This window comes from Enhydra lutris, unplaced genomic scaffold (assembly GCF_002288905.1).
Source record: "Enhydra lutris kenyoni isolate GAN:26980312 unplaced genomic scaffold, ASM228890v2 scaffoldscaffold4, whole genome shotgun sequence".
Classification (NCBI taxonomy): domain Eukaryota; kingdom Metazoa; phylum Chordata; class Mammalia; order Carnivora; family Mustelidae; genus Enhydra; species Enhydra lutris.
In genome coordinates this window covers 53,930,566-53,952,356 of record NW_019154088.1, presented here as the reverse complement: position 1 = coordinate 53,952,356, position 21,791 = coordinate 53,930,566, and the positions used below count along the sequence as shown (strand labels likewise).

General features: G+C 41.4%; 1 protein-coding gene across 1 annotated transcript in view; it reads left to right on the top strand.

Annotated features, from left to right (window-relative positions):
• The window catches only part of LOC111140140 (solute carrier family 35 member F4), a 235,191-nt gene extending 213,832 nt beyond the window's left edge, over positions 1–21,359 (top strand). Inside the window, exons 4-8 of the mRNA XM_022492497.1 lie at positions 3,432–3,651; positions 12,952–13,077; positions 14,989–15,181; positions 18,687–18,776; positions 20,920–21,359. Of these exons, the coding sequence (XP_022348205.1) occupies positions 3,432–3,651; positions 12,952–13,077; positions 14,989–15,181; positions 18,687–18,776; positions 20,920–21,161 (871 nt within the window). The 3' untranslated portion in view covers positions 21,162–21,359. The remainder of the gene's footprint in view (positions 1–3,431; positions 3,652–12,951; positions 13,078–14,988; positions 15,182–18,686; positions 18,777–20,919) is intronic.
• Positions 21,360–21,791: the final 432 nt, after the last annotated feature.

Genomic DNA, 21,791 nt, shown 5'->3' with positions numbered 1-21,791 from the left:
CTGATTTTCCACGGTATCCATGACTATTCAATTAAAATTAAGCAAAACCTATGTAAAAGTAATAAATGTTTTCTGGTTTGGAGGACAGAAATAAGCCTTACACCTGTTTGTAATTGCTAAGGATACTTTGTATTTGATTCCCATCAAATAGACATGATGTTGGGACACAAGGTCTTTTTTAATAACAATATTTCATAAGCAATTTCAGGGAACAAGAGTATCAAACTAAAATTCTCCCTGTTTGAAAATGGCTTATCCATAGCATGCATGTTCTACTCCAATGCTCCCGTGGTTTAGATACACATGCTGATAAAAACAAGAGTTTAGTATGGGAGGTTGTACCTCAGAACACCTCAAAGCATGCCAAGTTGGCTTTATTTAAGATAACACATTTACAAGAGGTTGCTGCTGACAGGAATGTTGTTTCGGGAATCAACTTCATCTCCACCACATCCCTTATGTCTGACTAACTCCGAATTTATCAAAACCTGTGATTGGACAGGACACCTCCACCTGTGAGGGCAAGTAGGTTGAAGTTGGCTATGTCGGAAACCAAATCAAAGAGCTATTATTGTTAAGCAGAAAACATGGTCTTTGAAAGGAATATTCTCCAGAGGGCTCCTCCATAGGAGAGGTAAACATTGCCAGAAAATTCTGAGATCCTTCATCTTACTTTCCTTGTAGACTCATTAACCATCTGCCAAGAAGGCACTTCCCGGAGCTCTCATGGCAGAAGGGGGAGAAGAGAGTTAGTATGTAAGACTGGAAACAGAAGTTGTCCCATAGCATCAGATCCTCTGACTATTTTCTTCTTTTCTCTCGAATTGTATGAAAGAATTTTCAGTTCTTTTTCTTATCACTAACATCATGACCTGAGCCAAAATCAAGAGACAGATGCTTGAATGATGGAGCCACCTAGGTGACCCAATGTTGAGCATAATTAATTTACTAGTGTCCCCAGCTTCTAACTTCAGTCCAGATTTGCCACCTGTCAGTGCCTAATGCCTAGAAATTCTGATCTCATCATCCCAAGGAGAGACTCACTGTGACTTGCTCATCTATAGACATCCTATCTTTTTCTGAATTTTCACATTTCTGAGCACTTTAATGCTTAAATAACATAAGGTCCTACACACATGACCAGGCGTTTGAATGGAGAGCATTTTTAAGTTCTGCTATGGCAGGGACAAACGGGGAGAAGGTTGACAGGCAGAGAAGGGAAAAAGAGGGGACCAATAAGGAAGCCAACACGGTGGATGGGGGAGGACCACGTGAAAAGAACAGTCTCTGCCCCTCCCCCGACATCGGGGAAGAAAATTCTCCCTGTCACTGTGCCTCCCTGCTGGGTCAGAATGTGTGCTCTCCCTCATTCAAAGTCTTTGCTTGAGAGCACTCAACCGAGCATGACAGTGGGCTCTGGGAAGGAAGAACCCTCCCTGGCCAGGGCCAGCGATATGAAAAGAAGTCCTTTCCTTAGAAATGTGTTTGTTGTGTTTCTTCATCAATGTGTATCTCAAAAGCCATTTATCACTTGTAGATGTCAGGATGAGCCCGTGACTAGCAGCTCCAGCTCTCCCTGGCTGACTTTCTCACAGAGCAGATCCCTTTGTGAGGACAGAGAGATAGGATCCCCTTGTGCCAACTGCTGCTTGGTCTGTACGTGGCTCCGATTCAGTGTCTCTCCGCGGCTGTGGGGCTTAAGAGATGCCCCTCCATTTCCCCGAGCAGGTGTGATTTCTGTTTGCTTTACAAAATACTTTGTTTTTAAGTTATCTTACCCCCTCTCTGGATTTTGTCTCTTTCAAGTTAAAAATTACTTTTGGGAAATTGCATTTTTATTTTACAAAAATCCTTCTGTTTTAGTTGTCTCCCGCATCAAAAGTAAAACTGTTACACAGGTTTCTATGTGTGCATTATGCATTTTTAACCTCCCGGGATTCGCTGGCTTACAATTCCCAGCATTCTCAGCTGCTTGGATGCAGTGTTTTCCGTGAGACTTGACATTGAAGGCCATACTCCTGTGCTTAAAGCCTCACCACTTTGTCACTCCCTCCCTCCATGTGGCCCTCCATAGGGTAAGTTGCTTCATATGCATGGGGCAAATATTGGCTAGAGATGATTTTGGTTTGTAAAACTTTGAGGCACAATTGTTTCTTTTCAGAAAAAGGCGGAAGAGAAACAGTGCTAGTACTAACTAGAACCATGTAGATTTCATTACAACCTTGCAAACATCAGTAGCTTGTTGCTTTCAACAAGGTAGTTATACTACTCTTGAAAATACACAGCCTAGCACAGGATAGTTGCCCAGTAAATGCTTGGATGTTCATGAACAACTGAGTGGAAAAAAATAAAGCTGAGTTATCCCAATGGTGAGTCTGTTTTCAGTCCATAGTCAGACAAACACTGTTAATTTATCACATCATTATTGCCTGTCTGTATCACTAGTTTGAACATTTTTATTAAAATGGCCCCTTGAGGGCGCCTGAGTGGCTCAGTTTGTTAAGCATCTGCTTTTGGCTCAGGTCATGATCCCAGAGTCCTAGGATTGAGCCCCACATCAGGTTCCTTGCTCAGTGGGGAGCCCACTTCTCCCTCTCTTTCTGCCTGCTGCTTCCCCCGCTTATTCTCTCTCTCTCTCTCTCTGTCAGATGAATAAATAAAAATCTTTAATAAAATAAAATGGCCCCTTTGGTTAAATAATCAGTTTAGTTAGAAATCAAACAAAGCAAACATTTAACCGAAGTGATTATTTTTACACAATAAATTCAGATAATTCCTCCAAAGCAACCAAATGTATGTATAAACATACAACCTGAGTTTAATTTTTTTAATTTATTTGTTTTACCAGTTTGGGGTCATCACAGAATCTTTCGTCATTTTTTTTTCCTGTCTTAGAAATGCTAGAGGAAAAACAAATCAGTCAACTGGACAGATACATTAAAAAGAGGTCCTGCCCCTTAGGAAAAATCAAATCCCCAACCGTGTGGCTCTCCACAGTTTGTGGGGTTGCAAGCTGTCTCTACCTGTTCACACAGTCGCAGCCCTCTTGGTCCTGTTGTATTCACCCCCTTGGGAAAGAGTCTTCTCTCTTGTCTAATAGCTGGTAATCCTAGAAACTACTCATTTCTGTATTTCTCCAGACTTCTCTGAGAATGTTCAGCAGCAGCAGACTGGCTGCCCCAGCCATCTTGTAAGAATATCTAGGTAGGAAAGGGCCTAGCTCTGCACCTGGGGGACGTGGGCTCTTGTCCATGGAACCCTTGCCCCCATTGTGCTCCATAGGTGGGAGCCCTGGGTAAGTAAGTAAGTTCGACGGATGAACAATGGGTGTTGAGTGTTTGTGTTCTTACCAGAAAATGTCTGTCAAGAGTTAGACAACCCAAAATGTGTCACAATTAGTACCTGACAATTAACCTCTTTTTCTTTCCTAGGGAATGCAGTCGGATTTTTGGTGAAGATGGTCTGACATTGAAGCTCTTTCTTAAAAGAACTGCTCCCTTTTCTATTCTATGGACTTTGACTAATTACCTGTATTTACTGGCTTTAAAGAAGCTGACAGCCACGGATGTCTCTGCTCTGTTCTGTTGTAACAAAGCCTTTGTCTTCTTGCTGTCGTGGATCGTGCTGAAAGACAGGTTCATGGGAGTGAGGGTAATGGCACACTTGATTTGATGTGTGAGGCCGCCCATAATCGTAAATCCTTGGCATCGGAGAGCTCCTCTGTTTCATGGAATTTCTGTCAAACTTTCCCCATTGGTTCTGAGTACAAATTGGAAATTGAAGATGTATTAGGACACGCAGGCAATTACAGTATCATGAAAGGATAAAGAGATGGTCTCCCTTGGGCAGTCAGCTGATTTCAACAGGAGGCCCAAAAACAGACCAGGGAAAATAAGTTCTTTTTTTAGAATTAATGGTGTGATCAACTCCTTCTGTCCTCAGGAAAGAAGGGTCTGAGAAAATTAGCCACCTTAAAGGTTATGATTTTTTTTTTTCAATCAACATATGTTGGGACAACTCCCTCATGGTTTCCCTCCCCCCGACCCCAAGATGGATTTAATTAACATTGGTGTAAGTAGATAAGGTTCCCAAACAGTAATTAAAGTCACTGGTAATGGCACAATGCTGTTAAAAGTGGCTCTGAATCTCGGGTGACTAATCTAGAAATGGAACGAAAAGCAACAATTTGTACTTTGGGATAACAAATCCTTAATTGAACCATATTAAACTTCCATCAGCCACTTCAGTTCTGAGTTTATTCCTTTCAGAAGTAATATGGATTTGAAAAAAAAATCATTTTGTATTCTTGTTCTAGGTTAGATTGATTGAAACCCATGCAGCTCTAAGGAGCCAGATCTCATTCGTTTAACCTGGCACGCCACCGTAATGAAAACATAATTCTTTAGAAAGAGATATAAATGGAAAGCTTTTCCCAGAAGATAAACATCACACACTTACTGTTCTCTGAAAGAGAAGTCCCAGACTGGATTTGAAGCATATATTTCTATCAAAATATTGTTCTTGTTACAATGATATCAGGTCTCTGGCCCCTTAAATGCTGAAGTGAATACTAGAGAGAGAGTTGATGACAGCCATTAACCCTTAAAACTTTTTTTTAATAGGAAATTCTGGTTGTATCTTGGGAGATGTTGCTCGGAAATTCAGAACTGAAGCCTGACACAAACAAGAAGTAGAAAGCTATGGTAGAAGACAAGATGAGAAACTCTGAACCAGGCCATGATCCATTACCATACCCAGTTGTGGTACCACACTCTCCACCATCTAACTTAGATTTGCCATCCAAAGGGTTTAATGTTTTTATATGGAGAACACTGGTACTGGCTGCTTACCATCAGGTACCCTGACCAGTCCTTGAGAGCAGGGACCATCCCTATATTTGTTTACTGCTCCATTCAGGATTAGCTTCATAATTTGTGGGGCCCAATGCGAAATGAAAACACAGGGACCACTCCATTTTTTTTTTAAATTTTTTAAGCAGCTTTATTTTTTCCCCCAAGTTTTTATCTAAATTCAAGGTAGTCAGAAACTAATGAGATATTATACATTGGCTAATTGAATTTAAATTTAAAAATACATAAATAAATTCAAGTTAGTTAACTTATGGTGTAGTATTGGTTTCAGGAGTAGAATTTAGTGATTCATCATTGCATATAATACTCAGTGCTCATCACAAAAAGTGCCCTCCTTAATGCCCATCACATTTAACCCATCCCCCTTCACACACATGGCCCCCCATCTAGCAACTCTTCTTTGTCCTCTAGAGTTAAGAGTCTCTTATGGTTTGCCTCCCTCTCTGTTTTTACCTTATTTTATTTTTCCTTCCCTTCCCCTATGTTGATCTGTTTTGTTTCTTAAATAACACAGGGACCAATCAAAAAAAAAAAAAAATCTATCGATAACTTGAAGGCAGCAACAGCAGAGCATGAAACCAAGGGCAAGGCCCTTCTAATCATGGGACCCTATGCATCTGCAAAGGCCATATACCCATGAAGCCAGCTCTGCCTCTGTCTGTAGCACCTAGAGTAATGCAGGGGACAAAATAAAACTTAGTGATATTTGAGGATATACTACATAAATTCATGCTTATGAGATCTTTCTCTTTTCTATCTGCCAGCACCATGGATTACTCATGAGAATTTAGAAGGCCTTGTCAGAAGAGAGGGAAAAAGAAGAGATTTAGGGGCTTTTCTGCCCTTTCAATGGCATCTGAATACCAAAAGGGAATCAATACCTTCACTATTAGATTTACCAATGAGAAAATCAGTTGTATTAGAGTGAATGAATGCATTTAAACAGGGAACTTACTCTTGCAAAATGTCCTATCAAAAGAAGTTCAGTGTTTACTTGAGATTTAAAAAACAACAACAGCAACAAAAACTCAGCTGTGTAACTTCTATTTAAATCACACATTAAGGAAATCTGCCTAGAGACTACAGACCATCACTATTCGAAAATTGGCATCTCTAGTGGAAGGGTGGTCCCCAATAAGGTGTCCACATCCTCATTCCCAGACTCTGTGAATGTGACCTTATGTGGAAAAATGGTCTTTGCAGACATAATTAACATAAGGAGGATGCAAAGAGGAGATCATCCTGGATTATTTAGTTGATTCTAATTCCAATAGCAGATATCCTTATAAGAGACACACACAGGAGAGACACACAAGAAAAGAAGGCAATGTGAGCAGAGAGACAGAGATCAGAGTGAAGTGACATGGCCACAAATCCAAGAAACCTGGGACGGCCCCCAGATCCTGGAGGTGTCAAGGAATGTATTCTCTCCCAGAGCTGCTGTTGGGAACATGGTTCTGCTGGATTTGAACTTCTGGCCTCCAGAACTGTGAGAGAATACATTTTTGTTGTTTTCAGTCACCGAGTTTGTAGTAATTCATGACAGCAGCCTTAGAGAACTACTACAGCATCTGTAAGTAGTAAGACCCAATAGGGAAAAAAAAATCATTACATAGCCAATGAGTTGTATATACTTGTTAATAAGTACATACGTAAGACATCATAGATAGCAAAATGGTAACATGAATGTCAAGCATGGTGGAAGTCAGATAGTTTTCTTTTTACAAACCACAAAATGCTTTTCTCCTTACTGGGAAACATGAGGAAGTGTTTAATGCCATGTTCCAGAAAAACGTCAAGGTATAATTTTGACGATGCGTGTAATCAGGCCATGGGATAGGAAAAGAACCACAACATCTTCAGCATTTTGCCTTTGACAGTCTCAGCAATTCTGTTTTTTCCTGAGACATATTGAGAACATGTGTAATTGGGTCATCTGAGAAATTAAAGGAGAGCTCACAGAACACGGACAACGTAAATGCCATTTTCATTGCCTACATCCAGACGGGATCAAATCATGCCCGTGCAGGCCACCCCACTTGGACAAGTCTTTTTTTTTTTTTTTTTTAAATAGTTCAAGTGCTGCTTTCGGTCATCAGATTACAATTTGTATATTTTACTCATTCTCAGGCTTCAGAAGTTTAGAGATAGATTGCTTTTGGATTGTAATTTTCATTTGACCCGAAGGATGCTCGCGTTTAAGATGACCACATTCCCTATTTCTATTTTTCACATCCAAATGACACCCTAGACAGAAGGAAAGATGCTTTAAGTTATAAAATTGGTAAACATGTGTTTCTCTGGAGCCCCAGTTGGTACAAGGAAATTGCTCACGGAAAAACAAATTCTGTTTTATGAATAACTTATTAATACTTTGTGTCCTTAGAATATTGATTGCATTATCGATGGAAAGGTAATTTGTTGTACATTCAGTTTGCTATCATAAAATCATTTCAGCCACTTCACTGGTAAACATTGGTGTGTTAAAACCTCTTTCATGAGTAGTGGATTACAGCCGATAATATGATCATCCCATGGAAATAAGTAAACTTTTTACAAAGACCTTTTTTTTTTAATTGCACAAATGTTGGTGAGCATCCAGCTCTTACAGCTTTGAAGTAGGGTGTTTTCCCATCTTCAAGATCCTGTCTTGTTTAGCTAGAGCTCCTCAATTCCCGAAAAGCCCCTTAATTTAAAAAAAAAAAAAAAAAGTTCTCCTCAAAGAAAATGAACCACTGGCTGGGGATTTTCTCCTCTGTCGCTGGTATTGATTGCAGTCCAATCTGAAAAGTAACTCATCTTTTAGATCTTGTCCCTCTCTTATTTTTTATATTGTTAATTGAAAATTTCTTTCATTTTTAAATTTGCTTGAGTGGAGGAAGACAATTGGTGGGTGGTGAATGGTTCAGCAGACCCCAAACTTCCTTAGCAGATTTAAGAAATGAATTTATGTCTCTTCGGCTTGACACACACATATTTTTCTAGCTGTAATTGGGTCCCTATGCAGCTAACTTTCCAAACTGTGGCTCTTTTGGACACTTTCCAAGATCGACCATGGACCGACTAGGGTATGTCAGTTAAACGGAATCTTTCGCTGCTTAACCTGCACTTCTCTGAATTCAAATTGGGCTCCAGAGTGCCCTAAATCAGGACACTGGAGCTAAGCTATTACTGACTTGTGCCAATACTATGCATTTAGAGAAGAGTCGAGATAAACTTTTGTTTCCACCCTGCCTTTGGTTGACATTTATGTCGTAACTGTGCAATCGTGGGCAGTGCAGAATCCTCTATCCAGAACCTTTATGCTTCCTGGAGGAGGCAGCAGAGGATGGGTACTGGCATTCATCCTTATCATCCCCCTCTTGGCAAGAGAAAAATTCGTGAATACAGGGGGAGAAAGCTGAAGTGGAATGCTCTCCAATTTTACCCCCCGCAAGGAATCCGTAACCCCTTAATGAGATCTGCTCTATCCTCTAGGCACACCCTTTAGTTTTTCCATCTGGCCATTCTTTCCCTCGTTTCTGTCCTGGTCTCCCTTGGAGATAATTTTCAGATGGATTTTATTCATATAAAAATAGATGTGTGTTGAGAGGTGGCGGGTGGGAATCTTGGTTTGGGGGTCTGCACAACTTGGTTCGACCTGTCCCCAGGCACCCTCTGCACACACACACACACACACACACACACACACACACACACAATCCGTATGGCTATACTCTGCCCTCTGCCCACTTCTTTCATTTCTCACACTTCAACTCTTGTCCAATTTCACTGGATCTGAGGAAAACAGATGGTTCACCTTCATGGAACCTTAAATGTAGCATGTGGACAAGCTTAAGGATTCTGCATAGCCTTGGTTTTTCTTGAAAATGGACTCTATTTAAATAACTCAAAGAGAACAAGAATGATCATCAGTGCAGTTCTCACCAGCCAAGCTATTAATGTGTATCCCACCTTCAGCTGGACATTTAGTCTTGGACTTGAGTACAGCCCTGCCAGCAGCATACCTTTGAGGGTCTCCATGCTAGAGGCTGCTGTAGGCTTGCTATTCAGGGATCCATTGTGAGTCAGGAGAGCTCCTCCATGCTTACCCAGATTTAGAAACACTGTTAACTAAGGCAAATTAAGGAAAGTTATTTCAGTTGCAATTAGAAAGAGAAGCGATTAAAGGTTTACCTCAATACACTGAACCCTTGAAGAGCTGGTATCGCTACACAAATAATAATTCTGGGTGCCATTTTGTCAATGGGGGAAACAGTGAATGTAATGAGGCTGGTGAACCCTCACAGAGATCAAGAGAAGGGCCAGACCCTTGTGGTTTTGAAGGCCTGAGACAAAAATAAATAAATAAATAAATAAATAAAACGATGAGACAAGAAAAGAAAACAGCCAAAAGCCAGATGTTCCTCTAGCTTTTATGTGTACAGATGAATCCTTTGAGAGGGGACAGAAGCCTAGCTTTCATGCAGGGTCACATGTGGTCAATAGCACAATAAGATTACTGAATGTTTACCTCCAAAGCCATCTTTGGGCTTTAGGAACACACTCAGCCGGCCTTATGGTGCCCCTCTGATTAGCTCTGAATGTTGACAGGAGGCTCTCAGAGGGGGCTGAGCCTTTGGAGGAAGGTAGCTGGCTCAGGAGGAAATGTCCCTTAAGAGGTATGCTGGGCAAATGAGCTAACAAAATCCTCTTCCTTGGGGTGCTCGCCCCAGGTGGGCACACCATGACATGAGAGGCCCGAGAGGTTTCCCAAAGCTAAAAATGAGGCATTGGCATTGTTGTGGTCATTATGGTTACGGACATGCTCACCCGAACCAGATTCAGGGAATGGCAGCGGTGAGTCTTCTGTCTTATTGAGACACTCCGGTTGGTTATAGGGCTGGAATTGGTGTAGGTTGGGAGGAGAGCCACAGAGGGCACATGAGATGGTGTCTTCTCAGCAGAAGCATCCCTCATCTGGACGTTCACGTGCTCAAAGGCATTTGGGGGAGGGGGGGCTGTCCCTATGTAAGTGTGCACATAGGAGCACTTCTGACCCAGGATTTCAGGCACAGGCTTCCGGCAGGCACACGTCCCATGTCCCAAGCCCAAGAAGAATCATTTTGTGTTTTTTGTTCAAAAGAACAGACTATGAATCCTTCCTTGGTAACTGATCAATTCTGAAAATACCTGTGACTCAGATCTGTGCTTACACTATTTATTTTCTGAAAATTCAAAAAGTATCTACTCTGCAGTTGGCCAGTGGTGCCAAGGAGAGCCACTCTGGGATCATCTGAATGACCACTCCACTAAGCCTCCCCACCACCGCTCACCCACAGCCATTTCCCTGCATTTCCTAGAATTGCTGAACTCTCTTCCCTGAGTTCCAGCTGTCTAGATAAGAAACACATCGAACATGTCTTAAAACAGAACCACATACAAAAAAAATGTGGAAAATAATTTAACTTATCTTTTCCTCCCAGGAAACCTATAACACCTATAAATTACAGTTTATACCATAGAGAAGAATTTTTCTAACATCTCAAATATTCAGATTTTCATGCTTTGAGAAGCACTGCACTGTCTGGCGCTCCAATGTGAAAAACGCTCCTCTCCATGAAGGCAATTGGAGGAGACACTGCTGTAATTGATATGTCAACTTAAGTGGTCCAGCTAATATTTCCACAAGCACTTGAATATAAAATGTAATGGAGCTCTTTAAAAGGCTCATCGCAGTTGTAATTTTGAATTGCTATAAAATTTATAGTCTTTGTCCATACCCAATTCCTATCTTGGGAATTTATAATAGACATAGTACGCGTATATATTTTTACTAAAGGTTGACTCAGAAAAGGAAGTGCTTCTAACTGAAGCCATATCCTGGGGTGGGCGGTGGTAATAGTATTAAATGGTCATCGCTTTCCAGACAGCATTCTTGTTTTTGCCTCTTTTTTTTTTTTTGGATAGACTGTTTGTTTTCCTAGTTCCCTAAACCTAGAATTCTATATTACGCATAATTGCCTAAACCCAGATATTATGTATTATAGAATAATTTTAATAATTTAAATATGAAACAGTACATCATGTTAAAGTTCATTATGATTAATACTGTATTCTAATAACCCTTTCTTGGTCTGAACAAGAAAACGCAACTGATGCTTGGCTGAAAGAAAACAATTATTGATTCAAACTTATTGTCCTACAAGCTCAGTCTTAGGAGGGAAATCTGTTTGTGGACATGAACACTTTGACCCATGAACATTATTTTTTTTTTTAAGATTTTATTTATTTGACAGAGATTACAAGGAGAGAGAGAGGAGGAAGCAGGCTCCCTGCTGAGCAGAGAGCCCGATGTGGGGCTCGATCCCAGGACCCTGGGACCACGACCCGAGCTGAAGGCAGAGGCTTTAACCCACTGAGCCACCTAGGTGCCCCCATGAACATTATTTAAACACGAAAGCAAATCAGAAAATGCCAGTGTCTAATGTGCCTTTTCATTTCTCTGAAATCAGACGGCTCAAAGGATCATTGCAGGTCCTGGGCTGAACTATAAGTCCCCAAATTGAAGAAAATGATAACCCTCACAGAATTTCCAGGTCTAGATAACCCTCTCCCCATGTTTATTTATGAGTCTGTTACTTCTTGTTTGGAAATTTTCCTTGACACCTCGTGGTGTGTGTATTAGATTCTATTCCCTCTAGTGAGAGGCAAAGCTTAACTAGAACACATGCCTGGGAGCTTTAGAGAATATGATATTCACTCAGCAAGAGAAATGCCTCCCATCAAGCAGCCTCCTGGAAAAACGCTTTATGAAGACGGTTTTTCACTGCTGACATGTCAGCGTCTGTTCTCAAGTTACTCCTGCTGTTTTTCATAAAGGATGTTTAGTATGGAGCTAAGTCTGAAACCAACAGTGCACTTGCTTTTGGTGGTCATTAACAAAAGAATTGCTTTAGTAGCATCTAAATTCTATGTGTCATCGCTATCATACTCTTCACTGGCCTGGAGGGTGTCTACAGTCACATGTTGAAGAGCTCCATTTTGTTGTAATAAATAATGCACTAATAATATTCGGAGGTGCCCAAAAAAAGTCACATATGCAGAAGAGCTATCTTGGAGGAATTGATTTACTTGGGAATACTCAGAACTGAACCTTAACAAAATTAACCACCAGGTGCCTATACATTTCTTGCAAAGCTACATACATCTTGGTTTAAAAGTCAGTGAGACTATTTCACAAGGAAATGACATATTGTTCCCCATCCTGGGGGCCGTCATTGTACTGTTTACTATAGCTTTGAAATGTTTTCCAGTGGAATCAGGTCAAGATAATTTCAGAAACAGGTGCAAATCAGCATTTCACTAAGGGAGCAGACCCCTGTTTTGAATAGATCCAGGATCATATCAATTTATATTAAACCATTATTATTTTAACCAAATGATGAATATTTCACTTTATACAGTTAATGCTCTAGAGTAATGGGATAAGTGTATCTTTTTGTGGTTAATTTGCATGTAAACCAAAGGAAGAGCTAGCTTCCATTTGACACACCAACGGCCAGTGCAAACTCAACTCCCTCCTTATAAATCACTGGGAGAGATGGCGCGCTTTCCTTTTTTCCCCTTGGCCTAAATTTTGTCTCTTAGCTGCACCAATATTATGTCTACCTAATCAAGTCCTGTTTATGTGTCAATCTTCAAAATCACGCATTGATCTGAGGAGCTGATGAAAATGTATGCTGAATTGTTTGAAGCAAAAGAATACACTGTAGATAAAAATGCTCTGGAGGATTAGGAAATCCTATTAAATTTATTTCACCAACATGTATATTAATCTCTAAGAAGTTGAGCTAAAAGATTAAACTGCAAGTACTAGCCCTTAATTAGAATGTGAGCAGCTTTTATATTCTCTGTCTGGATGTCTCATGAGCATACTGATTTCTTGTTAATACTGACCCTTCCTACATTGAAACAGAGATGTACGAGAGGTAATTGGGTGTGAGGAAGCATTTAGCAACTCTCATGAAGTCTTCAATTGCTTGCCCTGAGAGATGGAGGCATCAGGATCTTTTCAATCTCTTTGCGTTCTATTTGACAGATAGTCGCTGCGATCATGGCCATTACTGGCATTGTCATGATGGCGTACGCAGATAATTTCCACACAGATTCGATCATAGGAGTGGCGTTCGCAGTGGGCTCAGCCTCTACATCTGCATTATATAAGGTATGTTGTGCCTTTTTTTTTTATGTCATTGGCTGTCATTCATAGCTTAAACTCAAGCAATAAAGGAAGCCAGGACAACGAAAGTCTTAGCTTGAGAGAAAAAAAAAAAAGGTTGGTTTAAATAAGACTAAGTACCCTTTACTGGGTACTTGCTACATGTTGGGCACTTGCCAGAAGTTTTCACCTGTGTTGACTCAACTTTCTGAGGCACAGGCACTTACCCCCACTTTCCAGATGAAGAAACTGAGGCTTAAAAGATTAGTAACTTGCCCAGGGGCCTACAGCCAGGAAGTGATAGAAAGATTTAAATTCTGACTGGCCACCTCCAAAGCCCATGCCCCACACCTCTGCCCGTCCACAGTCATCAACCAGTTGCAGCAGGGACTGAGAAGGACCCCCTCCTCTCTTTAAGGTTATGTTAACTGCCTACAGTCATTACCTTAACCCGATGAGGTGTTAAAAATTACAACCAAGCTGTCACTCGTGAGTTGACTGCTACGTATTAACCCGAAGCCACAGGAACTCCTGTTAATAGTGAAATGAAGGGCCTCCTTTCCTCTCTGATGGATACTCTGGGTCTGCACTATGTACTTACCACTCGTTCTCTGCTGGAGCTGCCTGTCATCAGCGGAAAATCTATTCAGTCTTTGCCCCTGACTTCAGAAGCAAGGTCTAAGAGAGCAGATCTAAAAGGTTATCCCCAAAGCTCCACTTTTCAGAGCCAGCTTTCAGGAGGTAGCTAAGGCACTGCTCCACTTTCACCTCTCTTGGTGTTTCAATGAGAAAATTCTCTGTGAAAAGCAGGAAACGCCCTTCGCATCCCTCCTGGATGCCTGTTCTGATTATTCACCAACACTGTGGCTCCGAGGGCACTGAGTCTATTTCCATATTGACATTTCCTGGCCCACTGATTCTGTGACAGGCTTGACAAGTTTTCACTCAATTGCCATTAGTGTCTAACTGGCCCCCAACTGAAACTCCTCTGAGGTGTCTAATGAGACCAAAGAACAGCACATGGTCAAGTTCTCTTGATTAAGTCTCTCAAGAGAAAAAAAATAAGTTCAGTTGAAATTAAAAGCAACACCTGGAATTGCTATGTGACTGGGATGGCTGTCTTTTCAAGAGAATTCTCCTGACCATGTCATAGATGTATTCATCCTGGGAGCAGTAACATTTGCAGGCACGCATAAAATCAAATGTGCGCCGTCGGAAAGATCTGCTTTGTTCTATGTTGTTTGAGGATTAATATAGGAAGCAGAAGGGTTATAAAGCCAAGAACTATCAACTAGACCCCTCGCTCCTCCTCAGCCCATTGTGACTTTATGTTGGCCATTCATACCTCCTTGCTACCTTCTTCTGTACACAGATTTATATCCAGAAAAAAAAAATTTTTTTTAATCTGGAGAATAAACACAGTATTTGTGAAAATAAGTTAAGCTCAGAGAGAAAAGTGCTTATAAATCCAAGGCATCATTATTACATCCCTCAACAACATAATAATCGTCTCTCTGTCTAGTTTAGTTTTTGGTATCTGTCAGATTATGGGTAAAATGAATCCCATCCTTGAGGGGAAGAATTGACGGCATCTCAACCCTAGATTTTCCTGGGTTTGTCTACACGCTTAGTTATCATTCACCCTATACCCATCCCTGATGGTGGTGTTTAACACAGTGGCTGCAGTTGTTTCCAACATCGTAAGGAATTCATTTTATGGCATTTGCTGTTTTATGGCATGTGAAGACAACAGGGCATCTTACTTATCTCAATGGCCCATTTACTGTCATGGAGACGATGGGGAAAGAAGAAATAGAAGATAAACTCTGGGTTGGTCAGTTCATTGTGTAGAACTTGCCTTTTTGCTCTAGCCAAGTCTCTAACTGTGTGGCTAAGGAGTTTCTTTCCCAATCCAAGGTCTTGTTCAAGATGTTTCTCGGAAGTGCCAACTTCGGTGAAGCAGCACACTTTGTATCCACGTTGGGTTTCTTCAATTTGATCTTCATCTCTTTCACCCCGGTCATCCTGTATTTCACCAAGGTAGAGCACTGGTCATCATTTGCAGCTCTGCCTTGGGGCTATCTCTGTGGGATGGCCGGGCTGTGGCTGGGTAAGTGGCCCTGGGTTTTGCCTTCCATTCCCTACATCACTTTTGACCTTTCCTTGGACTAGATAAATGAACATAGTAGGGTTATTCCCTTGGGAACCTTTGTCCTCTGTTTCCCGAACTTACTTAAGGTTGGCTAATGGTCAGAAGGTTCTTTGCAGGCTATTGCTTGTATAGATCACAGATGTTCAACTGGTATATCTCCCATGAAGTAAGGTGTGAGCTAGAGGCCTAGACCACTCTGATCACCACTGGGCTTCAAACAGCCTTGTCCATTCTTCATGTTGTACTGTATGATGTCACTGTGTTCCAGCATAGCATGGTGCACCAGGCAGAGGGAGAGAGGAGATGGTACATTCAAGGTACTCAAAGTGGATCAAAATGGCTGGAGCACCAAGTGCAGGAAGAATAGGGAGGAAAGAAGGAAATGACATTCTGGAAAGAAACAGGTCATGAAGGAGCTGGAAACCCATTAAAGGGAGTAAATCCATTTTAAAAATCTTTAAGCAGAGGAGACAGGCTCCCATCTACATTTTAGTCATCCAGCTCTAGCTGTGTATGGAGAATGAATTTGAGATAGGAAGCCCTCAGCAAGCAAGAGAAGGCAGAACTGGACTTGGTCACCCTGCTAAGTAGGTTGTGCCTAGTCGGTGACCAAGAAAAAAATCACCTGGAGTCTTTTTAATGTTCTCTCTCCAAATTCCCCAGACTCAAGGTGGTCTGCTTCACCTTAGCAACCAGGGGACTGTGACTTTCCAGCTGTGCTGCTTCTGTCACCCACTGTAAAAGGAGCCTGAAAAATAATGAGCCCACTCTTGTCTCCCCAAGCAGGTGAACAACAGTACCCGCTACATGACTCAATGTCCCTTTACTCAGAACCAAATGACTTTCATTCTGCTCCTCTGTCTTCACCCTTCCCAAGGATAGCCCCCTCTGCCTGATCCCCATTTTCCCACCACACCTGACCTGCAGGATGTCTGCCAACTCTCAGCTGACCTTTATCAAGGTGGCATAATCCGAAGCAGCTTTGCAGTTCCTGGGAGAAAACCATTGGCCTGGTTTTCATTCCCACAGAAGCCTTAGGTTATCTTTTCTCTACTTTGGCCCAGGCTCCTAAGCAGGGGGTGGGGCAGGGGTCTGAGACCAGAGAAGGATCAAATGTTGATTGTTGGTCTTTGAATTGTACTTTTGAAGTCCAAAGATATGTAGTTATGACCTTTCATAACCTCTGCTAAATTGAGTAGAAATCAATAGCAATGTTTCCATAAGAACCAAACATCCTAATTAAAAGTGCCTCCATAATTTCCTGCCCAAAATCATGTATGCACGATCTCCAGCTTAATGCAAAGTAGCCCTTCACCAACATATATCCCTTGGCCTGGTCCATTCACCTGACATGTCTGTGTCCCACTGAAACTTGGGTGAGGCCCCATGCTACAGATAGCATATTGAATTATATATCCTTGTCCTTAGGTTGTCAGAAAAATGAGTAAGTGTTCTACCTAAAGAACTAATTAAAAACAGGCAACACATTTCAGTGAAGCCACCTGTTTTTTGCTGAGTGGGAAGGGCTCAGTTCTCACCCAAATACCAGTACCTTCAGTCTGCTGAAATAATCCAGTTCAGCTGATAAAAGAGCAGTACAGGAGATTAGCAGAATCTGTGTAGGATTGAATACCTTCCTGACTTGCTAGAGTGTGCCGTATTTGACTCCCTGAGTCTGCGGAGAGTTGAGGGGCTGGAATAGTCATTCCCATTGTAGCTCTGCCATGAAGGAAAAACAATTAACTTTGGAAGGTCCTCTGCCTTAATTGCCACCACTATTGTATGATAATTATGAAGGAGCCCATGTTTTATGAAAGTTCAACCCACTGTCTCTAACTACCAAATACAAGTGACTCCAGATAACTAAGTTAGTGGACTTAATTAAGGCAGGGATTATAAATAGCAGTAGAAGAATAAACACTGTCCTGAATGGAATAGTTCTAGAACCATCTTTGGTTCTATAGAGATATAGGCAGCATGGTTGAATCATTTACATAGAGATCTTTCTGAATTGAGGACCATTCCTAGTTGTTAATATTCATCTCTCTAAACAACCCCTAAAAGAAACACAATTGAAATTTTAATGGTAAAATAACGCTATGTAGGGGCACCTGGGTGGCTCAGTGGGTTAAACATCAGAGTCTTGGTCTCAGCTCAGGTCCTGATCTCTTAAGACCCAAACATCCTGATTAAAAGTGCTCAATTTCCTGGCCAAAATCAACCTAGCCGGGAACCATCATAAAACCCAAATTCCCAGTGTGGAACCTACTTGAAATGAAATGAAATAAAATAATGCTATGTAGTTTATCATTGTTTTTCTTTTTTATCATTGTTTTTCTTTCAAAAACATGTATTTTTGATAATTTTTATAGGGGGTAGATGATTGTTTTATATACATATATTTTTTTAAAAGATTTTATTTATTTGACAGATACCGATCACAAGTAGGCAGAGAGGCAGGTAGAGAAAGAGAGAGAGAGGAAGAAGCAGGCTCCCCGCTGAGCAGAAGAGCCTGATGTGGGTCTCGATCCCAGGATTCTGGGATCATGACCTGAGCCAAAGGCAGAGGCTTTAACCCTCTGAGTCACCCAGGTGCCCTAAAGAGTTTTTGTTTTGTTTTGTTTTTTAAGATTTTATTTATTTGACAGAGAGAGACACAGCAAGAGAGGGAACACAGCAGGAAGAAGGAGAATCAGGCTTCTCACCGGGCAGGGAGCCTAATGTGGGGCTAGAACCCAGGACCCCAGGATCATGACCTGAGCCGAAGCAGACGCTTAACAACTGATCCACCCAGGAGCCCCCCTATTTTATATTTTACTAAAAAGATCCAAAATATTAATTCAAATATATCTAGTTATACCTTCCTTTGGTTCTGTGGCCCTGCCCTTGGATAATCTGTGCACAAATCAGGATGTGGAAAAGATTCCTGGGGTTCAGTGCATTACATTGAACACACTTTCATTTGCCTCTATGATGCTCACCACGAGAGAAAGGAAATAAAACAGCATAGGCCATCCTTGGATAGAGCTTCGTTTAGGCGGTAACAGGAGAGCCTTTTCATTATCCAGGAATATGGCATCATACAACAAAGTAACAAAGGGAAAAGGTCCAAACTTCAAACAGTCCTTTGCTCCCCACCTCTGGCTCGCCCCAGCCTGCCTTTATAGCGCTAATAAGCAGTGTCCTGAATTGATTGTTTCACTGCTTTGGATTTGTTCTCAATGCCCTTTGCCAGCCAACTGGCAAGAGATCAGGCAGCCAAGGTGACAGAGGAGAAAAGAGAATAGACTACTTCAATCGAGAAACTCGTGCACCTGGCTCCCAAATTAGAGGATTAATTGACCAAAGGTGTGGACTGTGTAGAAGGCAGGTTTAGCAAAAACACTGGTTCTATTATGTGAAGAAGGAAAGAGCCCGGCAGATCAGTTTCCCTTCATCCTCTGTATCCTCCTGTGTTTTTCAGCCTTCAACATCCTGGTGAATGTTGGCGTGGTGCTGACATACCCAATCTTGATCTCCATTGGGACAGTGCTCAGCGTCCCCGGAAATGCAGGTACCGGTCGCAGTTGACAAGTGTGCCATCTCTTGCTGTTCCTTTCACACCCTGAGTGGTTTCTTTGAACAATTGTGAATTATGTCCCTTGCCTTGAAAGATGTTTTTAAATATCGGGAAGGTGGCAGACAACAGAATAACTATGCAGCAGATTTAAAATTTGCAGCTATAAACACTGTTTTTACTCAGTCGTGCTTTTAGAATTAAATACCAAATGTATCATTTGGGTTTCATGTAATCTCCCTGACAACCTAATTTTGCGGTATTTTTAGAGGAAGTCCTGTGGAAACAAAAGGCATCCCAGCCGAGGACTCTCAAGTAAACGTCACTAATGAAAGTGTAGGAAACGTTCAGGGTGTGGGCTCCCCGTCAGACTATCCGTGGGGAGCGGCAGAAGCTTCTCCTGGAGGCCGAGCAGATGGCCCTCTGGAATACATACAGGAAAAAGCAATTGGGCTCACTTTGGGGACAGGAAGAGAGGCTATTTTTCCAGGATGATCTTTTTAGCGAAACGTGTCAATGGAGCAAGTTATGAAAGTGAGGGATTTGGAAGGCCATACGGTCCTAACTGTGAGATTCTATTTTTCCAAGTCTCAGGTACCCAACTTTCTCTGCCCCGGTACTCCTAATCAGCAGGTACTCATTGAGACTTTACTGTGTGGAGAACTGTAGAAGAAACAGGGAGGGGGAAAGGATATTATTGTTCCCCTAAGAAACTTCCACCAAATTTGGAAAACAAGACCAACATATATGAAATAACTTAACACCCCATGGTGGGATTTATTAGCAAATGCCAAATGGTGTTAGACAGACTCATAGGACTACCAGATACCTGGAGGAAAGAAATATGAGTGAGGAGTGGAGTTGTCAAGGAAGTTCATTCATTCACCTAGGGATCCAGTCATTCAACACATCATTTCTAAGCACTTAGGACATGTCAGGAACAGTACTAATGCTGGTGAGAGTATGTATGTATACTCTGAACCATGTAGTATACAGAGGGATAAAAAGGAATTCAGTAGTTACAATGTAGAGACAGAATTGTGTTGATAGAGGTGTGTAATGAATGCTCTGAGAGCACACAGGAGGGGCATCCAGGAGGGCTTCCTGTAAGAAGCCAAAAGAGAGAATGAATGAAGTGATTTGCTGGATGGTGGGGATATGAGAAGGAATGGGCATTCCATGTAAATATAACAATCTAGGCATTACCAACAATTCCACTACTAGGTACATATGCTGAAAAAACAGAAAACAGGGACCTTAAAATATACTTGTATGTGAACATTCATTGCAGCACTTTTCATGGTGGCCAAAAAGTGGAAACACCCAAATGTCCATCCACAGATGAACCAATAACCAAGTTGTGATACAATGGTCTATCATTCAGCCATAAGAAGGCAGGAAGTATGGGTATGTGCTCCCACATGGTTGAATTTCAAAAACATCATGCTAAGTAAAAGAAGCCACATGCAAAAAAGTCACATTTGGTGTAATTTCATTTATATGGAATCTCTGGAACAAGTTAATCCATGGAAACAAACATCAGATTCCCACACAGGAATTGGGAGGTTGGGGAGGGGATTGGGGAGTAACTGCTTCAGGGTAAGGGGTTTGAATTAGAAGTGATGGAGATGTTCTGGAATCAGATGGAGGTGGCAGTTGTACAACACTGTGGCCTACAAAATGCCACTAAATTCACGTGAAAAGAGTTCATTTTAATTTATAGGAACTTCACCTCCATTAAAAATTCTTTAAAAAGAACAGGAGGTCCCAAAATGTAGGCATTAACAAACTTGGCCCATTTGGAAAATCCTCAGCAGCCCAATGAACCTGGAGGAGTGTGAAGGGATGCAGAGGAGAAGTTTCGAGAAATAAAACTGCAGAGGCAACTAAGTGAGATGACACGAGCCTTGAAGGATAAGTCTGACTTAGAAGAATAGAAAGCAAACAAAGGCGACAATAGAATGATAGGGACAAAGGAAAGCGAGGAGTGGAGTTGTCAAGGAAGTTCATTCATTCACCTTGTTGAAAGAACAAGGGAGACTTTAGAGATTTCTAGAAGTAGCACTGACAGTGGTTATTTGTTCTCAGAGAAGCTTAGAACCAGTCCTAGCCTGTGACAGACCTGATTTTTCTTTCCTAGCTGTGGATCTCCTGAAACAGGAGGTGATCTTCAATGTCGTCCGCCTGGCCGCTACCATTGTCATCTGCATTGGGTTTCTGCTGATGCTGTTGCCAGAGGAGTGGGATGAAATCACCCTGAGATTCATCAACAGCCTGAAGGAAAAGAAGAGTGAGGAACATGTGGAGGACATCACTGATTCTAGTGTACACCTGCGGACCAGAAGCAGGGCCAATGGGACAGTGTCTATACCCCTGGCTTAATGAGGGACCCATTTTGGATGCACGTGTATGTATATTCTGTGAATATAGTAAAATTTTCTCACTACCTGTACACTCAAATGACAGTATTAATTCTGGATTTGGATAAGTCATAGGTGAAATGCCAAGGATAAAAGTTTACATTTATATGCTTATCAAGGAACTGGTGTAAATAATCATAATAAAAATTTTTTATTAAAATATATTCATCTTTGTTCTATTTCTTCTGTTTTAGAGGGAATTGCCTGCCCCTAATTTGCAAAATTTCCTGAAAACATGAGACTTTACTAAGTTATGGGTTTATCATGACCTTACCCTCACTGGAAACTGAAATGTTTTCGTTCCATCAGAGAAAGTTGCATAAGAGGAAAACACATGTAAAGGATACACACTTAATATATATTTAAGTCCAATAAGACCCTTAAGTTTGAAGGCTGGGAAGTAATTAAACAACTATCAAAAGAGCATCTTCTATATGCAAGACTTACGCTAGGAAAAATGAAGGCATGAAGACAGAGAAGACTCCGTCTCTACTTCCAATGTGCTTAGAGTAGTATAGAACGTAAGACTGGTTATAAATATCTCTAATAGGAGGTAGACATTTAAAAATGGCAGAGGGGATAGAGCACAGCT